The sequence below is a fragment of the Protopterus annectens genome, chromosome 5.part1, assembly GCF_019279795.1.
Source record: "Protopterus annectens isolate FY-2018-M chromosome 5.part1, PAN1.0, whole genome shotgun sequence".
NCBI classification, from domain to species: Eukaryota; Metazoa; Chordata; order Ceratodontiformes; family Protopteridae; genus Protopterus; species Protopterus annectens.
Window position 1 is genome coordinate 651,304,026 of NC_056736.1, and position 16,936 is coordinate 651,320,961.

General features: G+C 40.5%; 1 protein-coding gene across 1 annotated transcript in view; it reads left to right on the forward strand.

Annotated features, from left to right (window-relative positions):
• The first annotated feature begins 2,226 nt into the window (after positions 1–2,226).
• The window catches only part of LOC122803248 (receptor-type tyrosine-protein kinase FLT3-like), a 495,076-nt gene continuing 480,366 nt past the window's right edge, over positions 2,227–16,936 (forward strand). Inside the window, exon 1 of the mRNA XM_044072843.1 lies at positions 2,227–2,377. Coding sequence (XP_043928778.1) covers positions 2,227–2,377 — 151 coding nt within the window. The remainder of the gene's footprint in view (positions 2,378–16,936) is intronic.

The following is a 16,936-nucleotide window of genomic DNA, read 5'->3' on the forward strand; positions in this document are numbered from 1 at the left end:
CAGTAATATTGGGTGCCTGGCATTCTTCCAGTATTGTGATTGGTCCTTTGGGGGGGGTGAGAGGGGTAAAGTTGGCAATGAATCTGTCAGCCAGATAAAAGTAAGAAAATTAGAGAGAGATTTGATTGAATACCATGAAGGAAGGGCTTATCCATTAGCTAACACCCACTATTCTTTTACCAACAAAGACAAGGTGTTTACTAATGGGAAGGAAGATGGTTATTCTAACACTGACCACACGAGTGACTCTTTTGGTGAACCTCCTACATTAAGAAGGAGTGAAAGGTTATCTGAAAAAGAAAGGAACCCTTCCACACAGAATTTTCAGTACCAGAGGGGGGAGGGGGGGAGGTTCAGAGGGAGGGGTTGGAATTATGGCCCGAATTAAATAGTTTTATTCACCCCATGTTTGGAAAGGAAGTTGTCCATGAAATAAGAGATCAATTAGTATATCAGGACAAAGTTTGTAAAAAAGGCAACTTCACTATATTCAATTTTACGGACATTAATATTTCGGACGAGCACTTCAATTTGTTCACTAAAGGGTTTCATTTTGTTCCCTTACATCCAGGGGTAGTGGCTAATACCATTATTGACCTTAAACTTTTTACCAGACAGTTAAACTTTAACATATTATTTAAAGGTCAGGCACAACCTAAACTGGACCTTTCTAGGCAAGCACTTTTAACCCCCCTATTCACCCCTTCTTAAAAATATTTGAAGAATTGGTTGAGAGGGAAATCAGGCATCTTAAATTTAATGAAATCAGGAATGACAATTTTTCTGAAGACGACAAACATGTTCTATCATTACTGAATGAACATAAATGTAGGGTTATGAAACCTGATAAGGGGGAGGTGTGGTTTTAATGTACAATAGTGACTATGACATTTACATGTACAATATCTTACAAGATACTGACCATTATGAATCTGTTTCCCGAAATGAGATTAACATAGCATATGCTAAAATAAAATATTATTTGTTAGACCACTTAATGGGCGGTCACGGTGGTACAGCGGTTAGCGTTGCCGCCTCACAGCAAGAGGTTCTCCGGTTCGATTCTCGGCTGGGGTGCATTCTGTGTGGAGTCTGCATGTCCTCCCTGTGGTCGCGTGGGTTTCCTCCAGGTGCTCCTGTTTCCTCCCACATCCCAAAGATATGCTGTAGGTGGATTGGACACTCTAAATTGGCCCTAGGCGTGAGTGTGTGTGTGTGTGTGTGTGCCTTCTGTTGAAGGTTGGGCGCCGGGCTGGCAACTCGACACTGTAAAACTCCACTGCCAATCATGAGCAGACAGGTGATCCACTGTGGCAACCCCTAACCGGGAAAAGCCGGAAGAAGAAGAAGACCACTTAATGCAAGGGAGTATAAATGAAAAGTTATATTATTTTTTGATTGTGGACAAACCAAAAATACCCACAATTTTTGGCATCCCCAAGACACACAAAGGGATTGAAAACATCAAGTTTAGACCTATTGTGGAGGGTGCAGGAGTATAACTGAACCGTTGGCTATTTATGTGGATTCCACGGTCAAAGAGTTTATAGCTTCAATACATCATATTTGTAAAGACTCATGGGAGTTCTTGAAAGACGTAAAGAAAGAATTATTTAGGAGAGATTTACTGACGGTCACTATTGATGTAATTGAACTGTTTCCAAGCATTCCCCATGTGAAGGGACTGGAATGATTTTTGGAGATTCTTACTGCTGAATCTGGTTTGGACAACAATACTATTAATTTAGTTTTGCAGTTCACTGAGATTGTTCTTCGGAACAATTTCTTATATTTTAATGGAGAATATTGCCATCAAAAGAAGTGTGTTGCCATGGGGGCATCTTGTGCCCCGTTATACGCCAAATGTGTATTATACCATTGGGAAAAAGAGTTCATATTAGAAACAGATTGGACAAACCACATTATTAAGTATACCAGATTTCTAGACGATATTTGTTTGCTGTGGAAAGGCACAAAAGAAGAATTGAAAGAATTGTTTGATTATGTTAACGAAACCACAAAATTTCTGAAATTCACTTTGAACATGGGGGAAGATAGTTTGGACTATTTAGACGCTACATTATATAAGGGCTATGAGAACAATTGTTTTCAGTCAAGAATCTTCCAGAAAAGTCATTTTCAAATACTTACTTGCATTTTGACAGTGGTCACCCCTTCTATCAGAAAAGGGGTATAGTCAAAGGACAGTTAATTAGGGCTTCAAGAATGACAAGTAAGATGGATGAATTCCTGAATGAAGTGGAATTCATTAAGAATTTATTCTTAGAAAGGGGTTACCCTGAGGAGCTTATTGAAAACATTGTGAAGGAAGTTATTGAGAATAGAAACAAAAAATGTTTCCCTGTAATAGCAATTGGTACTACTAATTTGGTAAACAGTTGTCCAAAATCTATTCCCAAGGAAGGGTCCTTTGTGCATACTTATTTGGGGACTTCAGCTGAAGTAGAAATGATTATTACCAAATATTAGCATGTATTAAAGGTGAATGAGGAAACATCTGAGTTTTTACCTATTCAGCCACATTTTATTAGGAGGAGGGATATGAACCTCAAAGAATACATGGAGAGAGGAGTAAGAAAACTGTTTGGGCAAACTAGGAAGAACAAAGGGACTTATAAGTGTGGGGCATGCCACCAATGTCCTTATATGGTCAATCAAGGTTCTTTGTATATTCCGTCCAGGAAATTTAATATTCAATCCTCACATCATTTTAATTGTAAGTCTAAAGGGGTTTTATACTTGGGCATGTGTATAATATACTCAAGTTTTTACATAGGGAAAACAGAAAGGCATTTAAACAGAAGGGTTTATGAACATATGTATGATGTTAGTAAAGGGAAAGAAACAAATGCCTTTTACAAACACTCTCAAAATTGTAAAAATATGGTCTTAATGTTTTTTGTTTTGGAGCAAGTTTGTATAGATCCCCGGGGCGGCAGCTTGGAATCTAAACTGGAGTATAGAGAGCTGCTTTGGCAACTCAAATTAGATACGGGGAGAGCTCCGGGTTTAAATGACAATATTAATACTAGCAGCGTTTTAAGATTTAGAGCTGCTAGATTATAATTATGAGGGACTGCAATTATGTACAACTACTAGGATGGTAAATGGTTTTCCTGTTTCAGGAATTACACATTGTATTTACAGATAGATTTTTTGTAGGAATTTGTATTTTTTCCTTTTTATTTTTATTCTATGATGTTGTGTACTATGTACTTTTTAGTGGCCCAGGTCTCGTTGTACAGCATTTAGAAGTTTTTTCTTCATAGAATTGCATTTTAAAGAAATGTTTTAACATTGGATTTTTAAAAGATTTTAAAACAATTGATGACTTTTTGGGTGGGGTAGTCACATGATGTAATTGAAGTTATTCAAGCTATTTAAGGGGACTGATTTCAATGCACTGAGTTCTGAAGAAGCCTGGTATTTGTACTAGGTGAAAGCGCTTAACTCTGCTATGTCATGTATCGGTCTGCATTGGATTTATTAAGTTTTTTCATTACTGTTTGAGTTTTGGTTGTTGGAACCTTCCTTGGTCGAGCATTCTTTGAGTCAGTCACTAGAGCTGTGGATGAAGGCAAGGTGGTTCATACAGCCTACCTTGATCTGGCCAAGGCCTTTGATACCATTCCCCACTCAGGAATCATAGAAAAACTCACTAAGCTAGGCATCAACCCCTACATCACTAGGTGGGTGGCAAATTGGCTCACAGATAGAACCCACAGTGTGAAAGTAGCTGACTATAAGTCAGACTGTTGACCAATCACGAGTGAAGTCCCACAGGGTTTGGTCCTGTGTCCTCTCCTTTTTCGTATCTACTTCTCTGAAGTCCAGGCCAACACGAAGGGACTCTGGCTGACAAAGTTTGCAGATGTTTCCAAGTTGGAGCCATAATTAACTCCCCAAGTGATGTTGACATCCTACAGAAAGGCCTCATTGAGACCAATAACTAATGTCAGAACCATGGCTTTAAGCTCAATGCCAAAAAATGTTTCGTCATCCTCTTTGGGAAAAACCCAGTTCCCATGAATTACCACATCGATGGTAGTCCACTGAACACAGAAGGCGTCATAAGAGATCTGGGAACACAGGTTGACAGCAATCTCTCTCTTGGTCTCTCTCTTGACCACCACATTGCCACTGTGGTCAGAAAGTCCTTCTATGTGGCATATCTCATTACAAAGGGTTTTGCATCCAGGAAGAAAAAGCTCATTGTCTCCCTCTACTCTTCCCTCATTAGGCCAATCATCGAGTACAATGCCCCATTTGGCATGTACCTCACTAGACACCTACAACAACTGGAGAGGCTGCAAAAATACCTCACAAAGAGGATCTTGGGCCTTAAACACTTGTCCTATATGGACAGACTCAAAAAAACTCCAACTATTCTCTGTCTCATATCGCCTACTTAGAGGCGATCTCTGCTTGACTTACAAAGCCATGTCTGACCCAGCTCTGTTAGAAAGGCTACATCTAAAGAAATCACAATCCCTCCACACTACATGCTACAGAGACCTCAACCTCATTACCACAAACAACAGAACAAGCTGGAGGGACAGGTTCATAACCCACAGACTGCCCATGCTATGGAATAAGTGGAGCACCTCACTGGCCGTCTTCAAGAGAAATCTTGATGAGTGGATGGGAAATAGAAAATTCACTCCGGGGATCACTCCAGTGGCTCTACTTGACAGAGGCACTGGTAACTAAGGTCGATTGGCACAATGCCAGGGTAATCCTATGGGCTAGACTTGTAAAGGCTCCAGGGCCATTAGCCTAGTACACACACCTATGAACCTATATAACTATAGAAGGTTTTGTGATTGTTTTTACTGTCTGCCATAATTCTGCCTTCATAGCTGGCTTTGGAGGATTTCATGATGGATGTCAACTTTTTTGCTGAGGCTAATAAGGGGATGTTTCTAGTCTTGGGACTTCACCTTTTTCTGCAACAGTTTCTTCCTTCTGTTGTAGAGTTTATTAATGGCAGGGGACAACCAGATTGTCTTCCTTTTTTTGGAGGAGAAAATCTTAGTTCATAGGTAGGTACTAGGCTATTGGCCCAAGGGTCTAAGTAAGCCTAGCCAACAGGTTCCCTGGCTTTTGCCACCCAAGAAAGTTATTTTCCTGTGCCTCTGTCGAACAGAGTCACAGAACTGATCCCCGGGGAGAATTTCCTATTTCCCATCCACTCATCAAGATTTTTCTTAAAGAGCGCTAATGAGGAACTCTGCTTGACACAGATGGGTATCTTGTTCCACAGTATGGGAAGTTTCTGGGACAGGAATCTATCCCTCCAGCATGTTCTGTTTATTGTGGTGACAAGGTTTAGGTCCGTAGAGTATGTAGCTTGAAGGGATTGGGATTTCTGTAGGTGTAGCATGTCCAACAGCTCTGGGTTTGGCATAGCTTTGCATGTTAGGCAGAGATCACCTTGGGGTAGGTGATATGCTACAGAGTAAAGCTGGAGTTTTTTGAGATGGTCAGCATAGGGCATCTGTTTGAGGCCAGTAATCCTCTTTGTGAGGTACGTCTGTGGCCTTTCCAGCCATTGTAGATGTTTTGTGAGGTACATTCCAAAAGGGGCATTGTACTCTATAATGGGTCTAATGAGTGACAAGTGGAGGGGAACAATGACCTCTTTTTTCCTGGATGAGAACCCTTTTGTGATGAGGTGTGCTACATAGAAGGATTTCCTGACCACAGTGCAGATGTGATTATCAAAGGAGAGACTACTGTCCACCTGTGTCCCAAGGTCTCTTATCACACATTCGGTGTTAAGTAGACCGCCACCTATGTGGTAGTTCATGGGTAGACAGTTTTTACCAAAGGGGATTACAATGCACTTTTTAGCATTGAGCTTGAGGCCATGGCTCTGACACCAGGAATCTGTCTCAGTGAAGCCCTTCTGTAGGATGTCCACATCATTTGGGGACTTAACTATGGTTCCGAGTTTGCAGTCATCTCTGAACTTCATTAGCCAGAGACCTTCTGTGTTAGCCTGTACTTCAGAGAAGTAGACACCAAACAGGAGGGGACCCAGGACTGAGCCCTGTGGTACTCCACTTGTCACTGGTTTGAAGTCGGATTTGCAGTCTGTAACTTTTGCAGTGTGGGTTCTGTCAGTGAGCCAGTTGGCAACCCGTCTTGTGATGTAGGGATTTATATCTAGTTTAGGGAGTTTATCTATAATTCCAGAATGTGGGATGGTGTTGAACGTCTTGGCGAGATCAAGATAGGCTGTGTGAGCCACCTTACCCTTGTCTACGGCTTTGATGACTGCCTCAAAGAAGTCAGTCAGGTTCAGGAGACATGATCTGCCTTTCACAAACCCAAACTGGGTAGTGTCCAGTGTTTGGAGGTTACCAGTGTCTTTGTTTATAAGTTCCATGATGATACATTCCATAGCCTTGCAGACCAGGCTCATCAGGCTAATACAGCAATAGTTCCCAGGGTACGTGGTGGCTCCCCCTTTGTGGAGTGGGATAATTGTCACTGTGGGCCATTCAGTAGGCACAAAGCCTACATGAGGCTATGATTGAACATGGTACTTAGATGGGGAGCCAGTTCATTCTGAAGTTCATGTAAAATGCAACCTGGGATGTTGTCCAGTCTCATGGATGCTTTGTTCTTGGCTTTAGAGAGTGCAGTTTTTACCTGCGTAGTTGTGATTGCAGGGACTCTGCATTCTTATGGTATAGATATGGGCCCTTTAGGGAGTGAGATAGGGGTAAAGTTAGCACTGAACCTATCTGCCAGGATGTTGGCAGTATCAGTTGGTTCTGTAATTTTTGTGCCATTGTGCTGCAACTCGGAGCAGATCTGGGTATTGCTATTGAGATTCTTGACATAGCTATATAATGCTTTGTGATTGCCCTTCGAATCAGTGGCGATTTTGTTTTCGTAACTAGCTTTGGAGGATTTTATGAGGGATCTCAGTTTCTTACTGAGGCTAATCAGGGAGCTGGGGATTTTACTCTCTTTTGCAACAGTTTCTTCCTTCTGTTGTAGAGTTTGTTTATGGCAGTGAACCACCAGACTGGCTTTCTTTTTTTTTGGAGGATAGCATCTTGGTTCTGTTAGGGATAGCAGGATCCATGCACTCTTGTAAGTGCTTATAGAATGAATTTCTGTAGGATTCAGCAGTCATAACTGTATTTTCCATCTGCTTGGGTGTCATGAAGTTTGCCACTTCTGTCGTAAGAAGCATAAAGTTGGCTTTGGAGAATTTTTTTACAGTGGTTTCCTTAATGGGGGTGGGGGGGCAGGATGTGGATATCTAGGGTGGTTGGATCTGACCAATGAGGAATTGACTTCAGGTGTGGAACACCAGTCACTCATGTTGGTAATGACTAGATCTAGGATACTGCTGCCCCTGGTGGGGGTGTGGATAAGTTGATCCAGGGCACTGGAATTTATGAATTCCAGAAAGCATTGAGCAAAGGTTCTGTTGGGTATGGCTAGTTCCATGCATTTATGTACATGTTCATACAGTGCATTGGTGTATGATTTGGCAGTCATGCAGCTATTCTGGGTACCATGAAGTTAGCCATCTCTGTTTTTAAGAGCCCAGAGTCAGCTTTGGAGAGATTTTTTAAGGTGGTTGCCTTTGCGGGGGGGGGGGGGGGGGGATGAGATGTGAATTTCCATGGTGATTAGTTTATTGTTGGATCTGACCAGGGAGGGATTGACTATTGGTGTAGAGCAATGGTCGCCCATGTTAGTAATAACCAGGTGAAAGACGTTGCTTCCTCTTGTGGGTGTCAGAATGAGCTGGTTCAATGCATTGGAATTGATGAATTCCAGGAAGTGTTGGGCCAGTGTACTGGTGCTTGTGTAGTTTTCCCAGTTGATGGAGGGGTAGTTGAAGTCTCCTAGTATGAGGGTGTTGGGTTGGACCTTGATAAATTCCAGGGTGCTTAGGAACGTGGAGTGGGAGTCTAGGCTATGACCTGGATCGCCATCTTACCCAATGTTAGTTGTATCTGAAGTATCTCAGATGTGTTATGCTGGGCTACTAGTCTAGAGGTGTGCATATCCTTTATGAATATGGAGACACCACCACCTATGGAGCTTTGTCCATGTTTTGGGGCCGAAAGGTGTGGAATGAGTTATAGCCTGGTAGCACAGGGGTGCTTTCTGCTGCTTTAAACCAGGTCTCTGTTACAGCACAAATGCCATTCTCCATTTTGAGGAGTGCTTTGAGCGAGTGCATCTTAAGATTTAGACTTCTAGCATTGAGCAGCATGACCCTCAGATTGCATTTATTTATAGCTGTTATGGTGGTAATTTGGTCTTTGGGGCACTGCCTAGAAAGGCACTATAGTGGTGGCAAGAGCCTTAGCCAGTATCCAGAAAACCAGGGGGTGACAGATGCAGGCCATCTCTGGCAAAGCATTGAGGTCCGTCAGTCATGTCATCCCAAGCAGACCGATACTGGATCCCCTTAGAATGACACCAGAAACTTAGCCAATTGTTGAAGTCAATATTTTTTTGTTTGTACTGCAGTATCATTCTGGGTGATGGTAGGATACTGCTCAGGGCTAGGGTCATACCTGCCTGGGCCACATAATCTGAGAGCTCCAGAATGTCTCTTTTCATGTAGCCCAGGTAGGTGCATCTCAGGGCATTCACAACCACATGGACAATGACAGAGTCGTACTTGTATTTGTTGTGGAGTGACCTGAGTGTGTGTGTTATGTGCTGGATTCTGGCACCTGATAGACAGTTGACTGTTACCTTCTCCTTATTCAACCTAGTGAGTGAGACATCTATGTGCCTCACTGTTGAGTCACCTATGATTAGTGTATTGGGCACAGTATTTAGCCTTAGGTACTTAGCTCATCTCCACATTGTGCCCCTCAACCTATGTGTCCTGTGGTTTGTGCTGTGTTGTGGTGGTTGAGTGCATTTCTGTCTTGGAGGTCTCTGCTGTTTGGGTAAAATTCTATTGAGAGCCTCTGTGAAGGTGGGTGTGTGGTCTGTGTTTTTATGTGAGAGATGTAATGGTGGATGTTCTGGAGGGCTATGTGTTCCATGTGGTGTGGTGCAGGTGTTTGGTCTTGGCTGGAGATTGCATAGCTTCCAATTTGGTGATATAAGTGCATCTCTCACAAGTCTGAGTGTTGGGAGGTAAGATGAGTGGGTTGGCTGTGTACATGAGGCAGTTACTAGACTGCCTCAGAATGCCCAAGTGGACCAGGTTAATAGGAGAAAGCACAGGGAACTGCCCTTTAATCATGCCAGGAGGGATGGTTGTAACTATTACGTACTGGAGCTATTTCTGTGAAGAATGACTAGTGCTGGTGGCACTTAGGTATGCTACAATAATTGCTACAAAAACCTGTTGAAGTGCAAAGTGATTAAGCTATTTAAAGTGCAAGAGAGAGAGAAAAAACTAGCAAGATCTATGGGAAAAATTGAAGAGCAGACTTTCTGGTACCAGTAATAGTTTACGTCAGCTTGGCGCTGCTGCACGGAGCTTAAACAAGTGCAACCCATGCAAATGCGGGCTTTTAAACCAGAAAGTTGAAACGGATGGAAAAACTGCCCAAATGGCCAATAAACTACAATTTCTGAGCCAGAAACCACTCCTTTTGTGGTAAATAGGCTACCTAGTGATTACCACTCCCACTGATAAGCTAGAAGGCTTCTCTCCAACACATAAAGGTTTGGGGAGGGGGGGTTCAGAAGCTTGCAAACAGTCCTGGAAACAGCAAGTCTGTATCAGGACTAGACAAGTTACAGGAAAGGAGGGAAACAAGCTTTGAACTTTTTTTTGTTTTGTTTTGTTTTTTTTTTACAGAAAAGCATCTAAAACAGCAGTAAAAACAATTTAAATGCAGTGCAAGCTAGCACATTTCAGTGTGTAGCAATATTAAAGCAAATACATTTACAAAATGCAATTAAATTAAAAACAACTAAAAACAAGTACAGAAAGCAGTAAATTAGGAATAAATCAAAATGGAGGCACCTAGAGTACCTCTTTATCCTTCCTGATATGCTTGCAGTTTGCAGGATGCCAAAACAGGATCCGCGGAGGTTAAACAAGCACAAACCTGTGCAAGCATGGGCTTTTAAACCAGAAAGTTGAAAGGGATAGAAAGCTGCCCAAATGGCCAATACACTACAATTTCTAGGCCAAAAACCACTCCTCTTGTGTAGATAGGCTACCTAGTGCTTATCACTCCCATTGATAAGCTAGAAGGCTTCCCTCCAACACAGAAAGGCTTGGGGGGCTTAGACGCTTACAAACAATCCAGGATACAGCAAATCTGTATCAGGACTAGACTAGTTACAGAAAAGGTGGGAAACAAATGCAAACGTAGGTTTTTAAGCCAGAAAGTTGAAAGGGATGGAAAAACTGCTCAAACAGCCAATAAACTACAAATTTTGGGCCAGAAACCACTCCTATTGTGGTACATAGGCTACCTAGTACTTACCACTCCACTGATAAGCTAGAAGGCTTCCCTCCAACACAGAAAGGCTTGGGGGGCTCAGAAGCTTACATCAGTCCAGGATACAGCAAATCTGTATCTGGACTAGATTAGTTATAGGAAAGGTGGGAAACAAGCTTAGAACTTTTTTTTATAGAAAAGCAGCTAAAACAGCAGTAAAAACAATTCAAATGCAGTGCAAGCTAGCACACTTGTGTGTGTAGCAATATTAAAGCAAATACAGTTTAAATAAATGCAATTAAATTAAAAAATGACTAAAAACTAGTGCAGAAAGCAGTAAATTAGGAAAAAATTTAAATGGAGGCACTTAGAGTATCAGAAAACAATGCCAGCAAATATATAAATAATTCAGTCAAGCAAAAATTAAGACAGTGCAGAACTCTGAACAGTTAAAAAGTGCCAAAAAATATACTTATCAGCTCTATATTTCTAGATTGTTTAAGAAGGCACTCAGTTAGAACACAAGGAGGTTCGAGCAATGATATACAGGCCTTTATGGAGAGAAGGTTTTGTTAAGGGTTTGTCCACAAGAGTCTTGACCACAAGAACCTTCTTAAATGTAAAGTAACGCACCTGAAGAAGTGCTAAGACCAAAGCTTAAAATGGTTAGAATAACAGATACATTTAATTAGCTATTAACAAGCAGTATTAATTGCAGCAGAATAAAAGCACTCAAACAATTAAGAGCACACAGCAGAAATAAGGTAATAAACATAATTCCAGTAAATCCGCGGTGGTGGTGTTGCAGTAGCGTTGTCGCCTCACAGTAAGACGCTGTCCGGTTCGATTCTCAGCTAGAGCGTCTTCTGCGTGGAGACATGCATGAATGGGTGTATCTTCGTTGAAGGTTGTGCGTCAGGCCTGGCAAGCCGGTATGTAAAAATCAACTGCCAATCATTAGCGGACCGGAGTTCCGCTGTGGCGACCCCTAACCGGGAAAAGCCGAAAGACACAAACAAACAAACAGTAAAACAAACAAACAGTAAAAGCAGACAAATAAAGTGTATAATTGTTTTAAGTGGAGAGGGAGGAAACAGAAGTGTTTAAAGTCAAAGAAGCAAGGGGGTAGTCCTGCCCAAATAATCTCACTGCACTATGCTGAGTTATCAAATGAGATTGGACTGGGAGCAGTGACCAAGATCAGATTTACAGCAGGGACAGTCAAATCCAAAGCCACCAAGTTTGACTACAAGAACACTTGGGAGGGAGGTCGGAGAAAAAAAACAGTGCAGACAACAAGAAAAGACAGAAACAATACAGCAAATATATAAATAATAAAGCAAATATATAAATATAGCTCAGTGAAAACTGAGTTGCAAAAATGTACTTGTCAGTTTGGAATATCAGATGGGAAAAGATTACAACTCTGCTCACAGTCAGGAGAATTTAATTCTCTGCTATATCAGCTCTGCACAAATTCACAGAAATGCAGTTTGTAATAGAAGTACAACACAGAAAATACACCTCAGACAATGGCTAACAGCTAAGATGGGATGGCTCAGCAACCCCCACCTGAAGCTAGCTTCTGAGCTACCCTGAGAAACAAAGTGCAGACAACAAGAAAAGGCAGAAACTATACAGCAAATATATAAATAATAAAGCAAATGTATAAATACAGCACAGTGCAAACTGGATACTTACGTATTATCGCAACCACATTTGGAGCACGAGAAGCAGCTAATTTGCAAGCCCTTCTCCTGCTGAATACTTTTGTTAAATTTACTTAGGAACTATGGCACATACTCCTTTAAAAAAGTGAAGTACATATTTACTTCCCTGTGTAAGACAATTGCATTGCAAAAAGTATACATACAAGGTAGGATAGTGAAAGTTGTCCACATGTGGAACAATGAAACTTGCCCTGCATTCATCTGCTACTGTCCGACACACAATTGCACAGCAGCAAAAACTGCAAGACCTGCTGATATTGGCCACTGGTAATGTTAAATGCTACTTTTATTGTATAAATGGGAACCTCAATGCATTTTGCAAAGAGCACTCATGGGTTTATAATGAGTCTGCACATGTGCGGTGCTTTGTGTCCCATTGTCCCTCCTTGGTTACCAGCAGTTACCAGCTGCTACTGAAATATTTCAGGGAGACCAGCATTCATACTTAGTGCCTGATTGGGGGAAATTATTAAAATAGTAGGACTACAAACAAGGTTTCCTGTATTAAAAGGCCCTGCTTAGTCATTCCTGACCGAGTATTACCTTCCGTGACAGTTGGAAATCATCGGTTAAGGATGCTACCCAGGGAGAGACATTTCTCCATTTTCCCTCTTCCAGCCTCACAAGCAATGTCACTGAATAGTAGTTAGGAGTTTACACACCCCTTCTGAGGTGTAACACTAATCGTTTCATGAAAACATTGCAAATTATCCCAGGCTCGCAGAGTGGTTGCGATAATACTCAAGTACCGCAAACTGAGTTGCAAAAAGTGTACTTATCAGTTTGGAATATCAGATGGAAAAAGATTCCAACTCTGCTCACAGTCAGGAGAATTTAATTCTCTGCTATATCAGCTCTGCACAAATTCTAGTTTTGCACTTAATGAAATCTGAAAAGTCTATGAATGCAAAGCATTTAGTATAGTGAGTTTTGAAGATTATTTTTTCACATGGATCAGGGCTCTTGCATGGCTACACTGAAATATTTTCACAAAAAAAAAGAAAAGAAAAAAATTACATCAGATTCACGACAGGTCAAAATTATTTCCATCTCTTACCGCTACCATTTGGGATAACCCTCTCACCCCCAATCATTACTAACTGTTTAGTTCCAATATGTACATATGTCAACAAGTAAAATAAAACTGTTTTCTCTTTTCTGGATGATTGTTTTGTAGTAGCAAAATCCAGGGAGCTATGTATACAACATATTAATCAGATCATTGTTTTGTTTTACTCTCTCGGAATAGAAGTAAAGTACAAGAAATGTTCTCTGATTTCTCCAACATATGTAGGTACTCTAGAGTTAGTCATACTTTAGTACCATATCTCTCAACTGTCTTGATTTCCTCAGAATGTCCAGATTTTTTACTGATATTCTTGGCCTATTCCTCATAAAATTTGTCATTTTCTTGCAAATTTTTTAGGATCGAAGTCATTAAATAATGACAGACATTTGAGTTTTAGACTTCATATCGTTTAGAAAATGCATACTAACACAATACCTTTTATTCTAGAAACGTTCTAAGTTAATAGGAGCAGTATTTAAAATTTGTCCCGCATTATTTTTGGCTTTGTCCAGATTTCTTACACTACCAGGTTGGGAGGTATGTATAGTAGAAATTAAAATCTTTCTCAAACCAGAGCAAGCAAACAAGTATTCCGGTAGTCCTATTACAGTTCTGCCAGCAACACAGTTTCTGAAAGCATCCAAAAACATGTCTTATTGTCTGCTCCTAGCCTTTCAGGCAAGATTCCATATTAAGAAGATACAAATGGGTAACCAAATCTCCCACTGATAATAACTCATGCTCAATGATTTCAAACTCAACTGGCAAATATTTTCCACATGAAAAGTATTTTGGCTTATGAATGAAATCTAGATGCAAGAATTTAAAACAGATTACTCAAATGTGAGGTTTGGGGGGGCAGAAATAACTAAATTTTCCACACACCACGATAATCAGCCCAAAACCTTTTTGTCCATTTATACAACAAGAGACAGTTTGGGAAATATTTTTTTCCCTTTCAATCTTTTGAGGCTGTTCTGCGTGTGTTTTCCTCTTTTCTTTAATTCCAAAGATTCTTCTGAAAGCAGAACTAAGTAATGCTAACCTAGTACTGATAGTTCTCTCTTGTCTCAGACAACTTTGGTATTTGCTGCTAATTAGCTTGATTTCTCTTACATCGTAGAAATTACCCCTTCCCAAATTGCCCCAAGGGTAATATTCTGCAAGCAGATGTAAAACTCGCAATCTAACAGAATGAATTATATAAATGGATTCATATATGTTTTTCACAAGTTCTAGAAGGGCCTAATATAAGAAAACCTTTCATACAGAAGTGGAAAAGATTTGCTGCCTGGACTACATCACAAGGTCTATGCCCTCTAATATATCCAATACCAAAGTTTCCAGTCTACTGTAACTATTAATTTGGTTCTAGTTTGGATTATTTATTAGCCTATATTCATATTTCTGTAATCTCATCCTGTCTTCCAATTATCACACAGACAGAAAGGCATCCATCTCTCAAGCATACCTTTCAACTGTCCAGACTGATGCAGAATGCCCAGATTTATACCTCATATTTTTGGCGTGTTCCTCATAAAATTTGTGAATTTCCGGCAAATCACTGAGGACTAAAGTCACTAAATAATGACATACATTTAAGTTTCAGACTTCCCATTCTCCCGAAAAGACATGCTAACACAAACCCTGTCATTCTAGCAACTTTCTAAGTTTATAAAAGCAATATTTAAAATCTGTCACTTTTTGGGACGTTTGTCACTCCACTGTTTTAGGCTTTGTCCAGATTTCTTGTGCTAAAAGGTTGAGAGGTATCAAGGCTTTTATTACAAGACTCAATTAGTTCAATAACCAAGCTGACATATTTTCCACCTTGCAATTTACAGCTTATATGCGAGAAGTAATTTACCTTTCTTGCAACAAACTTAAATGTTATCAGCTCTTTGCAGCATTCAAAATGGGAAAAATGACATAATTAGTCATAAAATGGGTGGTGACCTGCATTGTATTGCATTTTGCTATGCCAAGTAAATTAAACTTTTTCAAAGCACACTAAGAAGTCTTTAATCTACAGCAGCGCAAGATATTTTAGAGCTTAACACATGGGCTGCTGTTCACATGTTCACAAAACAATGTAACCTGAATGCACATATGCAAGATAGGGTAAGCTCCAGGCTTAGGTGTGCTTCAGAGGATTCTGTAACCGCCTTCCTTCCATGGTTATGGCAGCATAGCTTTGGCTATCCTAGACATTGCCATTTATGTTGGCAGTGACTCTTCTAAGGAACATAGTTCTGTTGTGCAGAAGAATATTTACCATAACAGTACAGCTTTGAGGAGAGGTCAGTAAAGCTATCCTCCTACCATCCCCTAATAAAAGTTGTATATATTTTTCTTATTTATTTAAAAGTATTATTTCACAGTTGTATTTAATTGTTGTAAAGGTTCAGCCTATAAAATCACAATTTACTATAGTACTATTAAAAGACATGAAGAATTAATGAAATCTCCTAGCATCTATCATTTTATGTGTGGACCTTGCATATCCGTCAAGGTTTGAATGAACGCTGGCTTGAGACAAGCATGGGTCTTCATAGAAACTGAGGTGGGAGAGTGGCCTAATAGTTAAGGTGTTTGCTTTACAAACACAAGGTGCAGGGTTTGAGTCTCACAAGGGATAATTGGCTAGGCTTAAAATGGCTCGCAAGGGCAGTTAGCTTAGTACTAATCTATGAATACAGTGAATAATGTCTAAAATACAAGGCACATAGACAGGTATAATCCAAAATTTATGATTTACAGTCAGAGTGACCTCTCTTCAAAGATCTGCTGTTAGATTAAGTATTTTTACAGACAACCATCCTATCTTCTTATTCTATAAGGGTTGAAACACTTGAAAAAAACAACATTATCTAAGGATTTTGGTGTTGGCGTCAATCATCATCTCTTCTTATTTTCTCATTTAGACAATAGATACAGAAACTATTTTGAGATCTTTGTGATTGTGCTTAGTAATAATGAGGTCACAACACCCTGAGGTTATTTTAAATCAGTAGTACACTCTTGTAAGAACTAAGAGTTTGTTTGGCATCTGTATGTTCCCATTACAAGTAAAGATATACTACTGGTAGAACAGGTAAAAAGGACAATAACAAATTGCTTTTACTGAGCATAGTAGGCTATAGACTAGAAAAACTCTTTCCAGTAAGTTTCAGGATAGTGAAAGGTAACTCAGGTCACTCCAAAGCAAATACAAATATGACTCAGTCATTGTACATGCTGGCATGAATGACCTGAGACGTACCTCCCTCGACTACATGAAAAGAGACATAGAGGAGCTCTCTGATCATGTAGCCCAGACCGGTATGACCCTGACCTTGAGCAGCATCTTACCCTCACCTAGAATGATGCCACAGTATAAAGACAAAATGATCGATTTTAACAATTGGCTAAAATGTTGGTGTCATTCAAAGGGGATCCAGTGTCTGTCAGCCTGGGATGACATGCTCGACAAGCCACGTTGCTTCGCTAGGGACGGCTTGCACCTGTCACCCCTGGGCTTTCGGATATTGGCAAAGGCTCTTGCCACCCCCATAGTGCCTTTTTTAGGCAAGGCTCAAAAGTCAAACCCACCTCCATAGACAGCACAAGGAACAAGAAACTAAGGGTAATGCTGCTAAATGCCAGAAGTCTTAACCTCAAGATGCATGCACTCGAAGCTCTCCTTAGTATGGAGAACATCGATATCTATGCAGTGACAG